This window comes from Gobius niger (genome assembly GCF_951799975.1).
Source record: "Gobius niger genome assembly, chromosome: 22".
Lineage (NCBI taxonomy): Eukaryota > Metazoa > Chordata > Actinopteri > Gobiiformes > Gobiidae > Gobius > Gobius niger.
In genome coordinates, this window is record NC_136873.1 from 19,869,709 (window position 1) to 19,887,371 (window position 17,663).

The following is a 17,663-nucleotide window of genomic DNA, read 5'->3' on the forward strand; positions in this document are numbered from 1 at the left end:
CACTCAAACTGAAGTCAGGCTGGAGTATTAAATATCAGTTTGATAGCAGTTGGACATGACACACATGTTCTGTTCTGTGCAGGGCCTGATCTCCAGGGAGGAAAGTGCATTTCAACCTCGATTTCGAATGTTTGCACCCTCCTTTTTAGTTGCACATTCTGATATCCTTTTCTATCGGGACAAACATATTCATCTGATAACACCAGACTAACCATATACATGTCTGTGTCCATAGAGTCATGTTTGGAATATAACTGACCTGCATCACATGAATGATCGCATTTTGAGGGACTATTTTCTAGCAGATCACTCCGCCTCGCGTAGCTTATACAACCACGAAGCTGATGCTGCTCAGATATAGGGTCTTTTAAATGCAAAATGGTTAAGATTTCATGGTTAGTCTGGCGTTATAAGTGATTTGCCTCAGGTGCTCTGTGGAGCGGGTCACACTGTTTTTAATGCAGGCTAGCTGATACCATAGAAATGCACTAGCCTTGAACTAGCCTAGCGCCACGAAACTCTTCAAACATAAGAACTGCTTGAATTACAAAAACATATCTCCAGAAATCAGCAACACTCTGGAGAACGAGGAAATGAGGCCCTATGTCAAACATCCTGAAACATCCCTTTAAAGGAACAGGCCACCTTTCTTCCACACTGAGATATGTTCTTACCTGAGCTTAGACGAGTTGATCCGTACCTGTCTGGTCTTTGTGGAAGAGCGTGGTAGCTTCCAACTTCACCTTGGAGCTATAGGAATACATTGGGAGAGGCCAAATACTACTAACAACGTCTTTGGTCTTTGTGTGTGACTGAGCGCACGCACAAAGACCAGACAGGTACACATCAACTCGTCTAAGCTCAGGTAAGAACATATCTCAGTGTGTAAAAACGGTGGCCTGTTCCTTTAAGAGTCTGTCGAAATATAGAAAGACATCCCGGCCAGCGGTTCAGGTGACATCACAGCGTTCTGAGGGCCTCGTTTTTGAGGAAATGTTTTTCTTGTTCTGAGAGATCATGGACCCGGTGACTGATATTTATGATCATTTTTGTAATTAAGGCGAGACACTGCAGGTGAATAGGGAAAGAATGTATATTTACAGATATCAATTTGAAACTTTTGCTGTAGATCACTGGCATAAATGTGAGAAAAAAATACATGGCAAGTTTTCTGTTTCTGTCTTTTCATATAAGAACAAGGTGTTTTATGCCTAAAAATGCCCCAAATTTCCCATCTTTTCGGCGACGAAATCTGAATAATGGACAGAGCTACATTCAAATTTATTGTTTCATTTTATTGATGAATGAGCTGCCAAGACTTTTTCAGAGCGGATTCTGGATATCTTGTTTAGTTTTAAAATAAGCTGTTTTTTAGTGGAAAAATGTGTAAAAATTAAATTTTCGTCTTATTTTTTGACATTCAAAACTCAATAAATGGGGCTAGGGATTAGATAATGAAAAATCCCTCTGAAAAAATCTTCCAAATATTGTTCAGTCCAAGGCTGGAAAATTTGAAGTCTTTAGGTCCGACTGACGTGGAGAAAGTGTCGCCACAATGACAGAAAAATGTGTTTTGAGAAAAAGGTCCTTGAAATTGCATTGTCCCATATAAGTCTATGGGGGAACATTGAATCAGCGCAATATTTAAACATGTTATTGTGAAGATTAGGTATATTTTCTGTTTCCGGGAGAAAGCTTGTATGTTCAGAGACCAATTTGGCCCAAAACCTGAAAACTGAAAAAATTGAGTTTTGCCTGTAGTGTCTCCCCTTAAATCCATTTTCTTTTTTGCAGCGCCTTGTTTAATGCAGTTCATTTGAAAAACTGGCTCCTGTGACATCATTACAGTCTAGAACCTGCAGCCCAGCAATACATACAAAATACTTACTAGTAATTGTACTGTTGTCTGGATGTCCTGTTAAAGTGATGTACTTCAGTTCTTGGTTCATCCTTTACATTTATAAAGAGCTTAAACAGATCCAGAGCGAATCCTCTCGGGCTGAACTTTCAACTTCACTTTGCCAAACTCCAGGCCCCAGGATGCATCCCCCGGCCCCCGCTGCATTCTGGGAAGTGTAGTCCTCACCCCCGCCGTGTCTCCTCTCTGCTGCGCCCGCCGTAGCTGCCGCTGAACTCCACTTCCCATGATGCCTCTGCGTTTCCTCCCTTCCTGCTCGCTTCCTGCAGTCCGGGCCCTGCCTCTGCTGCCGTGTGAACCCCCGACGGGACGGAACCGAGCCCCGCGAGCCCCGCGAGCCGCCACCGAGGCCCCCGCCGTCGGCATGTCCTCGCCAGGCCCCACCGCCGGAGCCCCCCGGGTGTCGTGAGGAGAGGAGCGCTGTCACACGGACTGCACCCCCGGGCCCGCGTCCCGCAGGCTGCCGCTGGATGCTGGGACAGTGAGAGCCGAGGGTCCTCCGCCACAGCAGCCCCAACGCGAGCCCCCTGCCCCCCGCCCTCCGCTGCAGGTGAGTGGCGCTCCTCACCTGGGGGGGGACGGGACAGCCCCTCGGTGGATTCACAGCGGAGTGAGTGACAGTGAAGCAGCCGCAGTGTCCGGACAGGACCAGCCCCGCACACTCCAGTCTGTCCTGCAGACGGGGCGCCACACACACATGTATATTTACCTTTAAGCAGCAGGGCTGCCATGTCATCTCTGTGTGGACTTAATGTTCAATACATGACACGTTATTGGGCTCAGTATTTATCCCCTATACATGTATTTGCATTTTTTGTCACATTTTTCTGATGAAACACTTTATTGTTCATCATAAGTAGGTTGTATTTAATTCAGAGTTCACGCAGGAATTTGTTTCTGGATAATTTAATTGAAAATACCAAAATATTGGCCTAAAAGTGCATTTCAGTTTTGGCTTAAAAGTTGCCCCTTTTGTCCAATTCTCTCTCCTCTGTTTGATTGAATGTCTGCAGACCCGAAGAATGCAGAATGTTTTTGTCTGCATTGTCTGGTATACATGTGGAGCACGTCCAAATATGGTCATTTCCTTTGTGGGAGACAGCAGCGGCTAAAGACAGGAGAACGAGGGTGCATGTGCAGACAAAGGGACTAAACTGTAACAACACCTGCACTGTAGTCGCTCCATCAGACTCCACACCGTACAGGCCTGGACTTGAGAGGTTTTTTCTGAAGTGTTTTTGTAATATCTGCCCCAAAAAAACATAATGAAATTTGAATTTGTACAGATTAGAAGTAGAAGAATGCCATAATTGAAAGCAATGATGTGATTTGTGCTGAGACGCCACTTCCCTTATTTAAATGTATTCATCGCAATAGGTTCTAAACAGCCCATACTTTAAAAGTGAGGCGGAGTGGTCACCATGGTAACTGCTGGACTGCAGATTTAGCTTTGCTTCATGTTGAGAGAGAGATATTCGCCAAAAACTAAGGCTAACGCCAGACTAAATATCACAAGTGATGTTGAGTCTGGGGACCACCAGTTCCCTCCTCGTCCTGTGATTGGTCTCATATCCATGGGACGACTTGGGCCATGGTCCCCAGGCTGCTGTGCAGTTTGAAATGATTGGAGCGCACACAGCATGGCCCCAGCCAGGCTGAAACAGCAGAGCACCGTGCGGGGAAAAACAGAGCCGAGCGCAATGGCGTCTACTGTACATGCGCGACACATTCACGCTGCATCCCGCTCAGACAGGACATCCCAGACAGGTCAGTAATACGAATGCCCTCACCCCGTAACGTGGTGAAGGGGTTTGAGCACCTGAATGATCCTGGAGCTCTGTTGTCGGGGCCTTCGTGCCCCTGTAGGGTCTCCCAGGGCAAACAGGTCCTAGATGACGGGTCAGACAAAGAGCGGCTCAGAAGCCCCTGATGAGAGACCAACAGGCCCGGTTAGACCCATGAGGCCGTCCACCTGCAGGAGGAGCCACAGGGGCTGGTGCAATGTGACCCGGCAACGGATCGTAGGAATCGTAATTGAGCGTTAAGCCCTGCAGTCTGAACGGAGCCTTAGTTTGTTGCTGATTTCGCTATAATTCACAAGAAACAAAAACTGTCATACAGTTCATAGTCCTCTCTTCCAGCTCATATGAATTATGCTCTAATTATATCCTCATAAAGACATCCAAAAGTGGAGACAATATTCAAAAACATGTGTGTGATGTTGTCCATAAGAATAATGTGGCAGTTTGTGAGAGAAACCATTAGATTTGTATAATGTTTCTCTCCCCTGGAGTTGACCCCTGCTCCAACTGAAACTCTAGAACATGACATCATAAATGATTAGTGATTTCATTTGATGTATTTCTCTCAAATAGCCTGTAGTTCAACATTTATTAACATAGTGAAGGTTGCCATTATAGAAAGAAAACGTGTCACACTTGTATAATAATTAGTTCTAGGTTCATTTATTGAAAGTTAAGGTTGACTTTATTGTCCCCGTAGGCGATTTTGTCCTCTGCATTTGACCCACCCTTTGATGCTGCTGGGGCGACCCGTCAGGAGCTGCGGGTGACTGCAGAGCAGCGCCCAGATGTGGAGCCAGGCTGATGGTCAGTATCATCTGGCTGGAGGAACCTCCAGTACCAGTTGTTAGGACGGTTTTCTCTGTCACCAGAAAACCTACAAAACAACTGATCCTGGAGCGTCGTAGAGACCATTGTGATGGAAAGTCAAAGCGCCATGCTGACCACTCATACCAGGTCAAATACGCACAACTGTCACCTTTTTGTTCCGCATAGAAGTTGCATAATGCACAGTGTTCTCGCCAGCGCGAGTGAGCGTAGGCGCCCCCTACGCTGGGAATTTCTTCCCCCTACATTTTGTTTCAACCAACGTCGAGGGGAGTTTGAATCTATACCATCATAATAATACCTGATTTAATGTTTTTTAAAAATTGTATTAGTTTTGGCCCTCAAAATGCAGGAAATAGTGTTTAAGAGGGGTCTAAATTTCAAAATGTTCTACACCGCACTTCAGCCTGCCCCTGCCCTGTGAAAAAATCCAAAATGATTTAGTCGGGAGAGTGTACATAGGTCTCATGCATGTAAACACACCACACATTTGCATCTGTTGTCCCACACTCGCACTCTCAAGCACACTCTCATTCATCCTGGCCTATTGTACATGTTTCTAGTGGTAGGGGAAACCCGAGTACCTGGAGGAAACCTACACTAACACAGGGAGAACATGCAAACTCCACACAGAAAGGCCCCGTCCATGTGGGAATCAAACCCTAGACCTTCTAGCTGTGAACGAGCCACTGTGCTGCCATGCCACCCTTTAAACCAACCCTCAAAGAAACATACAAATGTACAATCTTCAGACAGTTCTGTTAAGGTTTTGGTAACTTCTATGGTAATAATTGTAAAATGACAACATGTTTCGTGGCTCAAAACGTTTGAATCCTTCATATGTTTGGTCACAGTGGTCGTGGTCAGTGTGACCAGCTCTAACACAGCCTCCTCTCTCCAGGTTTGACGATGGAGCGCTCAGGCAGTATCCAGGTGGACATCCCGGACTTCAGTAACTCGGTGCTGACTCATTTGAACCAGCTGCGGGTCCAGGGCCGACTGTGCGACATCGTGGTGAACGTGCAGGGCCAGAGCTTCCGGGCACACAAGGTGGTGCTGGCCGCCAGCTCGCCGTACTTCCGCGACCACATGTCGCTGAGCCAGATGAGCACTGTGTCGCTCACCGTCATCCGGAACCCGTGTGTGTTCGAGCAGCTACTGTCCTTCTGCTACACGGGCCGACTCTGCCTGCAGCTCGCCGACATCATCAGCTACCTGACGGCTGCCAGCTTCCTCCAGATGCAGCACATCATCGACCGCTGCACGCAGATCCTGGAGGGCATTCACCTGAAGATCAGCCTGGCCGACCTGGAGGAGGAGCAGAGGGAGGACGGGCAGCGGACGGGTGAGGCTGGAGCTGGTCATGTCATGCATATGGAGCTTCAAAATAGACTTCATAGCTTCAGCTTTGATATTTTACCTTTTATAATTTGAAAGTATGTCTCTGTAAGAATTAAATATTAACAATAAAATGCAGGAAGGAGCTGGTGTAAATCATGACTGGGGCTCCTCCTGCTGGCAGCTTTAGGAATAACTTTCTTAAAAAATAACTTCCAGGTTGGAGACGGCTGTGAGCTCCTCCAGCAGAGCACGATGAACACAGAGCGGCTCAGATAATGTTGGGTTATGGGCTTTAAACATGTGGAGGACAGTTTGTGTTTGAACAATGATGCGAGTGTAATCAGGAAGTACAGAACGAGGCACAGACGCCTTAGAAGAAGAAACAGATACATTTACCAGCTTTGTCCGAGGATTACTTCAAACTGTGTGAATGTTGTAAAATACTACTCCAGGTCTGTCTTTGACAAGGGAACAAAAAGTACATTTTGCCTGATATGTCCACTATAAATATATAAGCACTCAGGGGAAATGACACCTTTCCAAACAAAAACATCGCGTCAGGAGCAAAGAATTCACTGGAGGAGTAACTCCCTTGTTCATCACAGTAGGTGTTTTTGTCTTGAACGGCTAACGGCTAGCACTAAATAAAAACCAAAATAGCACCAAGATTTTGAATGATCTGCTCAAAAAGTGATCGGCCTGTATTTATTATAAGTTATAGTTATAGTATCATTTTTATGGTGTTGTTTTTTGGATATTATGGCCATTAGCTCTGAAATAAAAAGTATTTCCTCCATAAACACAGACATTTACTCCAGTCCAGTATCTACATCCAACGTAATGTTTTGAATTCACCCCATCAGTGTCGTACTGTCCGTGATGTTTTGTGTAAGACATCGCTAGTCCACTCAGTCACTCTACATTCACCCAGGCTTCCTTTGTTTCCCAAATGGTCTCCCATCCAAGTACCAGCCAGGCCCTTCCTTAGCCTCAGAGGTCTGATGGGATCGGGCAGAGCAAAGGCTATAGGCTATGGCCTCTATAGCTATTAGCTAAGAGCAATTATCTGAGTTTACAATATAGTAAAGGAGGAAAAAACACATTTCGTTCCACTACCAGAAATCAGGTATAGGTCCTTTTAAATATATTGACGAATAAGGTGATACATTAATGCAAAATTCGAGCAGATGTTCTCTTCTCCTGCACGAGTGCTGTTAGAGCTCGTTGCAGTATTTTTCTAGTCCTGGTACATTTTGCCCAATTATCTCCACCGTCGCTTCTACAAACTTCTGGGGGTTAAGTTCTGGACCCTGCTGCACTCCCTGAACCACTCTTTGCACGTTGGTTTAGTCTCTCATTGTAATTGTCGATCTTTCCTTTGGTGTTCCTTCAGTTTCCTCTCGGTGCCGGACTCTGGAGTCCGTGGTTCGCTCAGGGCCTCACAGCCTTCGTCTGTTGCCTCGGGCAGAGGAGGCAGAGACCCCCCCAGAGGAGGCCCCCAGTCCCCCTCCTCCGGTGGAGCACAGCGGGGCCAAAGAGCCCGTGCTCCGTATCAACCGTGCGGGACAGTGGTACGTGGAGACCAGCAGCGAGCCGGAGCGCAGCGGCAGCGTGGAGGACTGCAGCCAGGACGGTGAGACGTTTGTGAAAGGTGACCATGTGGACCTTCTGCTTTACTTCTTACATTCTTATGGCGAGACGCTGCAGGTGAAAGGAAACAAAACCCCCATTAAATACGGATATCAAATTGAAACTTTTGCTGTATATTACTGACGTAAATATGAGAATAAATGTATTTCTGTCATAAATAAGGCGATTTTGTAATAAAAATGAGCAGAATTGCCTATATTTTCAGCAACAAAACCTAAATAATGATCAAGCCGGGTTTAAATGTGTGGTTCTATTTTGTTGATGTATGATTTAGTTACAAAGTCACAAAGAAAAACCTTATTTAGTTTTTGAATAAGCTTGTTATTAGTGTTGAAATCTGTAAACATTTAAATCTTGCATTGTTTTTTGGGTTCAAAATTTAATAAATCAGGCAGAAATGAGATATTTAAAAACCCCTCTGAAAAAAACATCAACATATTCTCAAATTCAAGCCTGGAAAGTTTGGAGGGTGAGTTGTGTCTTTTTTGTAAACTCTTACATAAAAACTAAGAACTAATAGATTTGAGCTAGTTTTCTCCCTTTGTTTTAATGTAAAAAAAGAAAAAAAAGAAAAAAAGATAGGCCGAAGTCAACCTTTACAATGTTAATTAGCGGTTGACCGATATGCAGATATGCCGATATTTGGATATTTTGTGATATCTCCGGAACCGAGAGTGATAGAGACTTCCAGTTGTAGGAGAGAGCTCAGTCGGAGCATTAGTATTCACGCTAACACAACTTTTGAGGCGAGGGAAGCTGAGAAATCTCACAGTGAAAATTAACCACAGGTTTGTAAACCCTTGATCTTATTTTATGTATTTTTAAAACTTTTGCTTAGGAAACCAAAAGAGATGGAAACTTGCACAAAAGGTTTGCCTCATCACTGCGTTTTCGGTTGCAACAACTCACATACAGTGATGTGATCATTACAACTTACAAATATGTAAATCAGTGATTCTTTAAAGGAGCTATATCCTGCTATTTTAGCCATTCCAAAGTTAAGTATAGGCATTTATATGATATATTGTACCTCTACCACTATGGAGCACTCATTTATGTGATAAATATAAGTGTTTTCTGGAGGTATTTTTCAAACCCGGAAGACACAACGCTTCGATTCAGTTAACTCCGCCCCCTCTCTCCGCACATATAACTTTACCGTAATATAAATAAACAGCAATAAGTGAAGATACTTCACAATGCAGTTATACGGAGTTGACATCTGCAACACAGCTTCATAAATGGCTAACACACACATGCTAATATGCTAACACACATGCTAATATGCTAACACACATGCTAATATGCTAACCCGCGTTTGGATTGACTCACCGCTCTGGTCCATCGCTGTTTACATTATGGGACTCGCGTTGGTTATAAAAGTTAATCCACTTTGATTCTGGCGAAGGTTCACCAAACATCCATCAGAGACAGTCACAGAAAAACAATATTTTGGTGATAGTCGCTGAATCCCGGAGAAAAAAAACAGCTTCTGAGAGAGTGGCCTCTTCTTTAAGAAGGTTGAATAAACTCCCGTCCTCGTAGCCAAACGCGCTTCTTCTTCTCCGTCCGTGACATTATCGTTAGGTAATAGGAATAAAGAACAGGTGTGTCCAGTTATAACGAGCTCCATCTTCACAGCTGCAGCGCAAACATGACTGATCTGTTCAGACGCTCAGGGGATGTGTTTGTTTTGGCCTCAGCTGACCTGGAAGCACCTCGGGCACATCCTTTTTATTTTTTTTTCCTCTTTGTTTCTCTCTTACAACAGAAATAATTAAAAAGCTGTTTTACAAATTAAAATCAGGCCGTAAGCATAGAATTAAGACATTACTTTACAGACGTCGAGCACTTCCGTTCCGCTGTGACGACACAACTGAACACTCAGTCGTTCACCAGGAGAGGGCGGAGCCTCAGAGAGCAGGATTCAGGAGGATTACTGAGAGCTGCGTGAATGAAGCCACAAACCACTCTGGGGGTGTTTTTGATAAGGAAATAGCAAAACAACATGGCTAAAAGCTCCAAAAAGTCGATTTTGCATGATATAGGACCTTTAAAGCAGTACTAAGTAACGTGTTTACCTTAATAAGTCCTCCCCGTAGTCCCTGTGGGGGTAATACAAGTGTTTATGGGATGATTGGAGGGTCTTTCATCTCCCCCTGGTGTCTCTGGACAGAAAACCATGTTTGCAACTTGACTGCCCCCGGTGCAGAGAAAGCAATACACACTAATGTAATCACGAAGAAGTAGCTAACAGGCTAACGGGCAAAGCTAACTGCGGGCTAACGACACTTTAAACAGTATTTACAGCAAAGTTTGTGTGAAAAAAAATATTTCCATTGTATAATTGGATGCACAGTAACCCTCTCTCCCTTCGCCTTTCCTGTCAGCGTAGTATTTACTCTCCAAGACAATTAATAAGTTAAAAAATCGTAACTTGCTACGACACCTGCAGTTGCGCTTATGGCCTCTAGGGGGAAGAGTTACTTAGTACTGCTTTAACAGTGTTTGATTAACTAAAATATAAACAATTTTATATTATTTCTTTAGGTGATCCATAGTTTCTGTCCTAGCCTTGATTAATGGCTGCTAACATTAGCATCATTTTAAAGTGATCACTTTTGGCTCCGGGATAACGGCTTTTATCAGCAGTAGGTCGACCAAGGGGCCCCAAGGAAGAATGTAGTTGTACTGCGCATGTGGGCAGGAGCTGGTCACCCGACAACTCCCATAATGCACTTCTTTGCAAAAGTTTACCCTCAGAAGAGAAGGCTGAGGTTCTTTAGGTCATGACGAGTGTTACAATGAATTGGTTTCACCATTTGAACCATAATCTGGCGGAGTCTGTCCGCTGCTCATTCTAAGTTCACATTAGGGAACCATGACTCACTAAAGCAGAGTCAGTAGGAAGACTTTGTATATCAATACATGTTTTTCTCATTTAGGTCAGTAATTACAGTGAACGTTTCAGACGGACATATCTACGTTTATTTACTATCCACCTGCAGCATCTGGCTTTAATAACGGCACCATCATGATCCTCACTCGTGTGTGCCCCCTAGTGGACCGAGTGCGCATAAAGACGGAGCGTGTGGAGGAGTGGATGGGGGCGGAGTCTCACCTGGATGAGGGCGGGGTCGTGGAGGAGGGGACCGTGATGATCGACAGCTCGGGGCGGAGCACAGTCGTCACGGCGACGGCTGCAGGGACCATGGCAACACGCAGCAGCATCCAACCATCGAGCAGCTTCAGCGAGACGGACAGGTGAGGGGCGGAGCCAACCATGAGTTTTAGAGCTTTTCACCATACCATAATACCATACCATGACATTGTTTCTCATTAAAAAAACACCTGGAGCTGTGTTTCAACCCACTTGTGCATCTTTGAATAGTCTTCAGTGGCTGTTCTTACCCCCGGCTCACATTAACTACGGTCCAGGTTCGGTCCTGATCCAGTCCGGGTTTGCCCCAAACTACCACTCACAGTGAGTCCGGCTGACACTGTGGCTCCGCCGGCTCCGGCGCCAGACGATGTGCCAGGCACAGAAACGAGAACAGAAGTGCACACGGGTTTCCCTCTTGGTGTGAGTTCACCTGATGATTAGCCCTGTATATAGGAAGTTTTTGTAACCAAAAGCCGTATTTGTCATTACAACGACTCTCCCCAGTGAAGTGGATGCTTTAACTCACTACTGCCCCCGTGTCACCGGTAATGGAGAGACGTTTACATTTCTGATGTTACACTCGTACACTCGTACAGGTGGTAAACGAGACCAGATAAGTAGTGAGCAGTACACCGGATCTTCTTTTCTTACGAGACCTGACTTCCTGCTTGGCTCGTGTTTTTCCATCAGCTTGATCCACTGGGGGTTCGGCAAAAATAAACTTCTTGCGGATTCTTTCCGTTGACACCGGACGGCCTCGATAACCGGACCCAAACTTCGCGGAGCAGTGTGAGTGCGCAACATTGATTCGAATGACTTTCTAAGTTCGCAGAGGCCGTACCGGACCTTAAACGGATTTAATGTGAGCCGGGCGTAAAGAGTCGTCCTAACTATTCATTTTTATTGATTTTTCACTTATTGATAAAACTAAATGTGATGTCCAAAATCCCCTCTGTTCAAATCTTTGTAACGACTTGAAAATAAAAATGAACAAGCTTTAGCAAGAGCCTGAAACCTGCTCATCGTAGCTTTGATTGAGTATTTGAACCTTGGCCCAGTGTGTATGAGCCCACACTGTGCCGCGTCACATCCAAGAATCTTAATACTGAGTGATAGTACTGGTTGTCAGTTACTACAGAGGTGCACAGATGCGTAAATGCCCTTTGTGATGTTGTCAGGTTCAGTCCGACGGGCAGCGTGGTGGTGCTGGCTGAGAGGCAGAGAGCCAAGAGCGAGTCTCCGAACAGAGCGGACGAACTCAGGCAGCCCAGCTCTCAGGTGACTCCACACTCCACACAGCTGCTTTCTGAGGGTCTCCACTGCGATCAACTGTCCTCCAAGATGGATATGCACTTCAAAATAAATGTAAAATAACATCTATGGATGGTTGGCGTGAGGCTTTACAGGTAAGTTTGTTTAGTTTAAGACAGAGGAGCCCAATATTTGACCCCTTTTTATATTGTATGTAACTTCTGTTTTTAACTGTGTTGTGAAGCACTTTGTGGCCTTTGCCTGTGAAAGGTGCTATATAAATAAATATTACTTACTTACTTACTATTTTTTCATCAGGACTTTTTCACTGATAAATTTGACAGGTCAGCGTGTTGTATAGATCAGTTATTACGCATTAATGATGATTATATCAATCATCATTTCACACGCGCCTCTGATGGTGGCACAAATATAACTCCATACAGGGGACACTAAAACATGCTGTCAGCTCGCAGTAATCAAAACAAATATCTTTTTTGTTCAATTCCAGTAAGCAATGACCTTAGCAGAAGATGCTCTGAGAGAAAAAGTCACAAGTGTGAAGCGGCTTATAATGTCTGTTGTGGATTTTCTTGCTTAATTAAGCTTAGGAGATGTTTGTCTAGTCAAGATGTGAAGTTCATTACACAATGCTTTGCGGAGAGGGTTACACATGACGCGAGTTCATGGTACACCAAAGACACCAAAGGCACACAACAAGGGAAGCACAGAAACACATAGAAATGGTAATACAGTTGGAGATGTCAATGCAGGCCACCAAAAGGCTTTGCATGGTAATGCATCAAGGTGGCGTTTGGAGGCAGAAGGAGATCTTTGTCATGTTGAGGAGACGGGCCATTTGGGCCCTATTGTCTAGAGGTGTGAGGGTCTCGTCTGGAGCACAGGAAGAAGCCGGTCTTTCTTCCTGACGCACAACAGACTGCACTGAAATGTAAACCTCTTGTTTCTCTGCTGCGCCGCAGGGGGAGGAGCACGCAACGCTGGACATGGGCGGGTACGAGGACTACCTGAGGGAGCAGGTGGGCGACCGCTGGTACCGGTACAACCCCCGCCTCACCTGCATCTACTGCTGCAAGTCCTTCAACCAGAAGGGCAGCCTGGACCGCCACATGAGGCTCCACATGGGCATCACCCCCTTCGTCTGCCGCATCTGCGGGAAAAAGTACACGCGTAAAGACCAGCTGGAGTACCACATCCGCAAACACACCGGCAACAAGCCCTTCCACTGCCACGTGTGCGGAAAGAGCTTCCCCTTCCAGGTAACGCCACTCCCACAGGGTCCTGACTCCTTTAGAAAGGTAATGAAACATGGAGCCTGCCCTTTTCTCTTGTGCTGCTATGGTTATCTTTATTCTCTATTTGTGCTGCTTGGATTTATATTCTCTGTCATATATTCTCTCTTAGCCTTAGCATTTATGTTTTCACCATTATAAGTCGAGGGAAACATCTGAGATGTTTTAGTCTCATTAACTACTTTTAGTCAGATTTTAGTCAGCAAAAATGCACTGCCAGACCAAAAAGAAAAGGTCACATGCTGTGCTAATGTTGTAGCACCTTTAGCTTTGATTCCAGCACATTTGCTGTGGCGTTGTTTCAATAAGCTTCTGTAATGTCATTCATCTTTCACCAAGATCTTGTATTGATGATGGGACAATGTAACCACTGCTCAAAGCCTTCACCAGCACATGCCAGACATTCTGAAAAGGGTTCTTGTAATCTTGGAATATGCCCATGCCATCAGGGAAGAAAAAATCTGGTCATTCAGGATGTTCAGCTGATCTCATTCTTTGGGCACAAAGTGTTGCTGAACCTAGACCTGATCAACTGCAGCGACCCCAGATCAGCCCTACCCTACTCTACTATCTTGGTTTGGTCCTACTCTACTTGGCCTGGTTGTGTTTCCATTATTCTGTAGAATCTGATACGGTATCCATTAGTGATGCGCGGGTCAGGGTTTTTCTCAACCTGCGGGTCCCGCATTTGGAGCAGGTTCTAACCCGACCCAGCCCGCCCTGCAACGTTCTAATTTTACAGCCCGCCCCGCCCCCGCAACCATTAAATATTCCGCGCTACAAATATGATCCGTATGAACAGTACCGGCCCGACCCGACCCAAACCGCGGGCAGACCGAGCGGTCCGCGGTGTAACCCGCAACCCGCGCATCACTAGTATCCATGGTTACCAGAGAGTATCCATGGATATGGCTTTGCTTTTGGCCGCCCCGCCCACTTTTGCCTCTTCCTGCCTTGTCTCGGCACTTCTGTTGTCCTGACACTTCCGGTCGAGCGCAAAGCCCTTTCATTAAGCGGAGAACGTGGGACAATGTTCACCGCTCAAATCTGGTGTTTAGGGGCATCGCGTCATAGAAGGGGGCGTGGCCTCGCCAACAGACTCATTTAGTGTTTCCTTTGGGCCAGAGTGGCACCGTTCTGACAAAGATTGCTTTAACTTGAGTGAACTGCAACTAAGTGAGTGCCATGAGAATAACTTGTGTTAACACTTTGCTCGTTTGAAAGGTGAGACTCTAAGCTCTCAGTTGGTGAAAACCGTTTAATTCTACGTGCCTCGGTTCCTGAGAAATCCTAAGCTGAACACAGGCTAGTTTTCATCAAAATCATGCCACGCTGGATGCCACGACTACACTGCGTTCCAAATTATTATGCAAATGACATTTTTCTAAGATTTTCTAAGTTGTCAACTCAAATGAGAGTCAGCATAATTTTCAAGTCTCTAACTGGTAGAGGATCATTTAAATGTGGTGGAAAAAAATTCCTAGTGATAACAGTATTTTTACTGTTTTTACATAAATATAGTAAAAACCTCAAAATCCACTGTTCCAAATTATTATGCAACTCATCGTTTCAATACATTTTAAAGCTTGTAATTAACTGAAAATGGTCATTTGTTGAATTTGTAGCATTAAGAGGTCATATTTACGGAAATCAAAAGCTATTTCTATCAAAAAAATATTAACAGGTCAAGTTATATTTTACCATAGGACCTTCTTTGAGCAGCTTCAAAATTCTTAAATCCATTAAAATTGTGAGTTTTTGGACAGTTTCTGCTTGGATTTCTTTGCAGGATTTTAGAATAACCTCAGGGCTGCTGTTTGGATGAAAACTGCCTCCCACCCTCATAGATGTTTTTTTTGTTGAGGCTCCAAAGGTTTTCAGTAGGGTTGAGGTCAGGGGAGGAGGGGGTCCACATCATGAGTTTCTCTCCTTTTATGCCCATAGCAGCCAGTGATGCAGAGGTTTTCTTTACAGCAGGACATGGTGCGTTGTCATGCATGAAGAGGATTTTGTTCGGGAAAACACGGCTCTTCTTTTTGTAGCATAGAAGACAGTGGTCAGTCAGAAACTCCACATATTTTTCAAAGGTCATTTTCACACCTTCAGGGATCCTAAAGAGGCCGACCAGCTCTCTCCGCCCAAAACATGACTCCGCCCCCTCCTTACTGACGTCACAGCCTTGTTGGGACATTGTGGCCATTCACCAACCATCCACTCCTCCATTGATTTGACCATCCAGGGTCACACGGCCTCATCAGTGAACAAGACTGTTTGAAGTTTAGGGGAGGCCGGATAGAAGGTTTATGCACAACTGTAGCCTCTGGAGGGTCCTACACCTTGATGTTCGGGAGACTCCAGAGGCACCAGCAGCTTCAAATACCTGTATGCTGCTTTGTAGCATCTGTTCTCTTAATCTGATGTGTTTGTCTGGCAGAAACCGTCCTCATTGTGCCATTATCTGCACAAACCGGACTGTGCTCTGAATCATCCACAAATCTCTTATCAGTACGATGATTACACTTAATCTTTTATGAAATATCGAAGGTTTTCATACCTAGACCAAGGCATTCAACTATTTCATGCTTTTCATCAGCAGAGAGATCCTTTTTCTTTCCCATATTGCTTGAAAATGATGATCTGCATAATAAGTGGAACACCCTTTTTCAGTAGTTTTTCCCTTAACTGGGTTTAACCTGAAAACTAATCATCCCAGGTCTCTGAGATTAATGTCAGTGATTCATAGAGCCCCAAGACACGATACCATCCATGAGTTTCATTATTATTGTTTTTTTTTTTCACCTTTTTGACACAAAAATACAATTTGCATAATAATTTGGAACACAGTGTATGCGCAGACACCAGCCGCAATATGTGGCGACTGGTGTTGATTCTGTGTCACCGGCACAAATCAAATGTCTAAAGTCTAAATGCCCAGATGACGACTTTTCACACGTTGTTCATCTTCATTTATTTCAGTTCTGCTCATCACAGAGCTCCCAAAATCACACATAAGGTGTTAGAGTGTCTAGTTTTTACATTTTTTGGCACTCAATGTGGTAAAGACAAGTGTCTTAGTCAGCTAATTCAAGAGAGTCTGATGCATTGGATTCTTTCTACTTGTTGTTTCATTTTGTGGTGAACACTGCATAAAGTGTGAACTCTTTGTCCATTCATTTGGAATATTAAATTACTGTAATTCATATAGAACAGTGAACAGTGCGCACATAAATAATCTGTATAAAATTGTAAATTAAGGCAATATGTCAAAGAAAATGCCTCCATCCCTAATACTTATTTTCATAACCATTTATTAATTGATATTATGTAGGTTGCTCTAAATTAGGTAATTTATACAAATCAAATGGATTTCTTATTAGATTTTTTTTTATTTGACTAGTTTTACATAAAATGCGGGTCATCTTTTAGGAGCTCGTAGTCTTAAATTTTGTAATTCTCGGTCTCACAAAGGTCTTAAATTTCTCATTACAAACTGTGCAGGAACCTTGTCTCAGGGTGGAGCAATTCATTGATTAGGCTCGACCTCTGACCTCCAGTTACCCTCGGAGACACTCACAGATTTCCCTCCTTTGTCTGCAGGCCATCCTGAACCAGCACTTCCGTAAGAACCACCCCGGCTGTGCCCCTCAGGAAGCCCACAGCGCGTCGCCGGAGACCACCATGGTGACGTCCAGAGGCGGGCCCAGCGACGAGGCATCGCCCAGCCAGGAGGAGCCTGAGGGCGGCAGCGGGGGAGGAGGAGGGGGGCCCTACGGAGACGGACCCCAGGCTTCAGTGTCAACTACGGGGCCTGACTGACCACGCGGGAGAGCGGGGCAAGACGGGAAAGAGGGGTCCGCGAAAAAGGGGCGAAATCTCTGAGAAAACGCACATTACGAGAACTGGAGATGGATTAGGAGGAGTTTCACCCAGTGTCATGTCTAATATTGCATCTTAAAGGTTTGATATATTGAGGTAGAAAATTATCACGATAAACGATATTATTGAAGGACTTATAACGCCACAGAATCCAACTCTAAACAATGAACAAGAAATACAAGAAAACATGACTTACTTTGGGAAAAAAATCAAGTATTACATTAGACAAATGCGGAAAATATTAGCACGATAAATATTGTTTCTCTGTCATTCATTGAAAGATAGGTTGATATAGTTTTGTTAGTGCTAAATTAGCATTATCCTTTAGCTTCAGGGCTAAAACACTTATAAACAGAAGTCTCCTCATGTCAAGTTCTCTCACCCTGAGCAAAGTAATGAAAACACTGCACTAATTAGACGTCCTATATGTGCATGTAGTGCGGTTATCGTTCCAGTGTCTGTGTGGCTAAAGAAATTTCTCTACTGCGAGAAAATAAAACATAGATACTGCATTTCAGGAA

General features: G+C 44.6%; 1 protein-coding gene across 2 annotated transcripts; it reads left to right on the forward strand.

Annotated features, from left to right (window-relative positions):
- The first annotated feature begins 2,160 nt into the window (after positions 1-2,160).
- zbtb37 (zinc finger and BTB domain containing 37) lies at positions 2,161-17,301 on the forward strand. 2 transcript variants are annotated; one of them, XM_079580970.1, is made up of 8 exons: positions 2,161-2,468; positions 4,421-4,527; positions 5,450-5,893; positions 7,283-7,522; positions 10,602-10,803; positions 11,881-11,980; positions 12,937-13,233; positions 16,864-17,301. In XM_079580970.1, exons 2-8 carry the CDS (start codon positions 4,509-4,511, stop codon positions 17,080-17,082), a joined length of 1,521 nt encoding a protein of 506 aa, XP_079437096.1. In that variant the 5' UTR covers positions 2,161-2,468; positions 4,421-4,508; the 3' UTR covers positions 17,083-17,301. The 2 variants fall into 2 exon arrangements, with proteins under 2 accessions (XP_079437096.1, XP_079437097.1); XM_079580971.1 differs by lacking the exon at positions 4,421-4,527.
- The last annotated feature ends 362 nt before the right edge of the window (positions 17,302-17,663 follow it).

Bases quoted from the DNA above. Each gene is read 5' to 3' on its own strand.
- zbtb37 (XM_079580970.1), top strand. The intron at 7,523-10,601 runs GTGAGACGTTTG...TGTGCCCCCTAG, and splicing joins GGAGGACTGCAGCCAGGACG to TGGACCGAGTGCGCATAAAG. The intron at 11,981-12,936 runs GTGACTCCACAC...GCTGCGCCGCAG, and splicing joins TCAGGCAGCCCAGCTCTCAG to GGGGAGGAGCACGCAACGCT.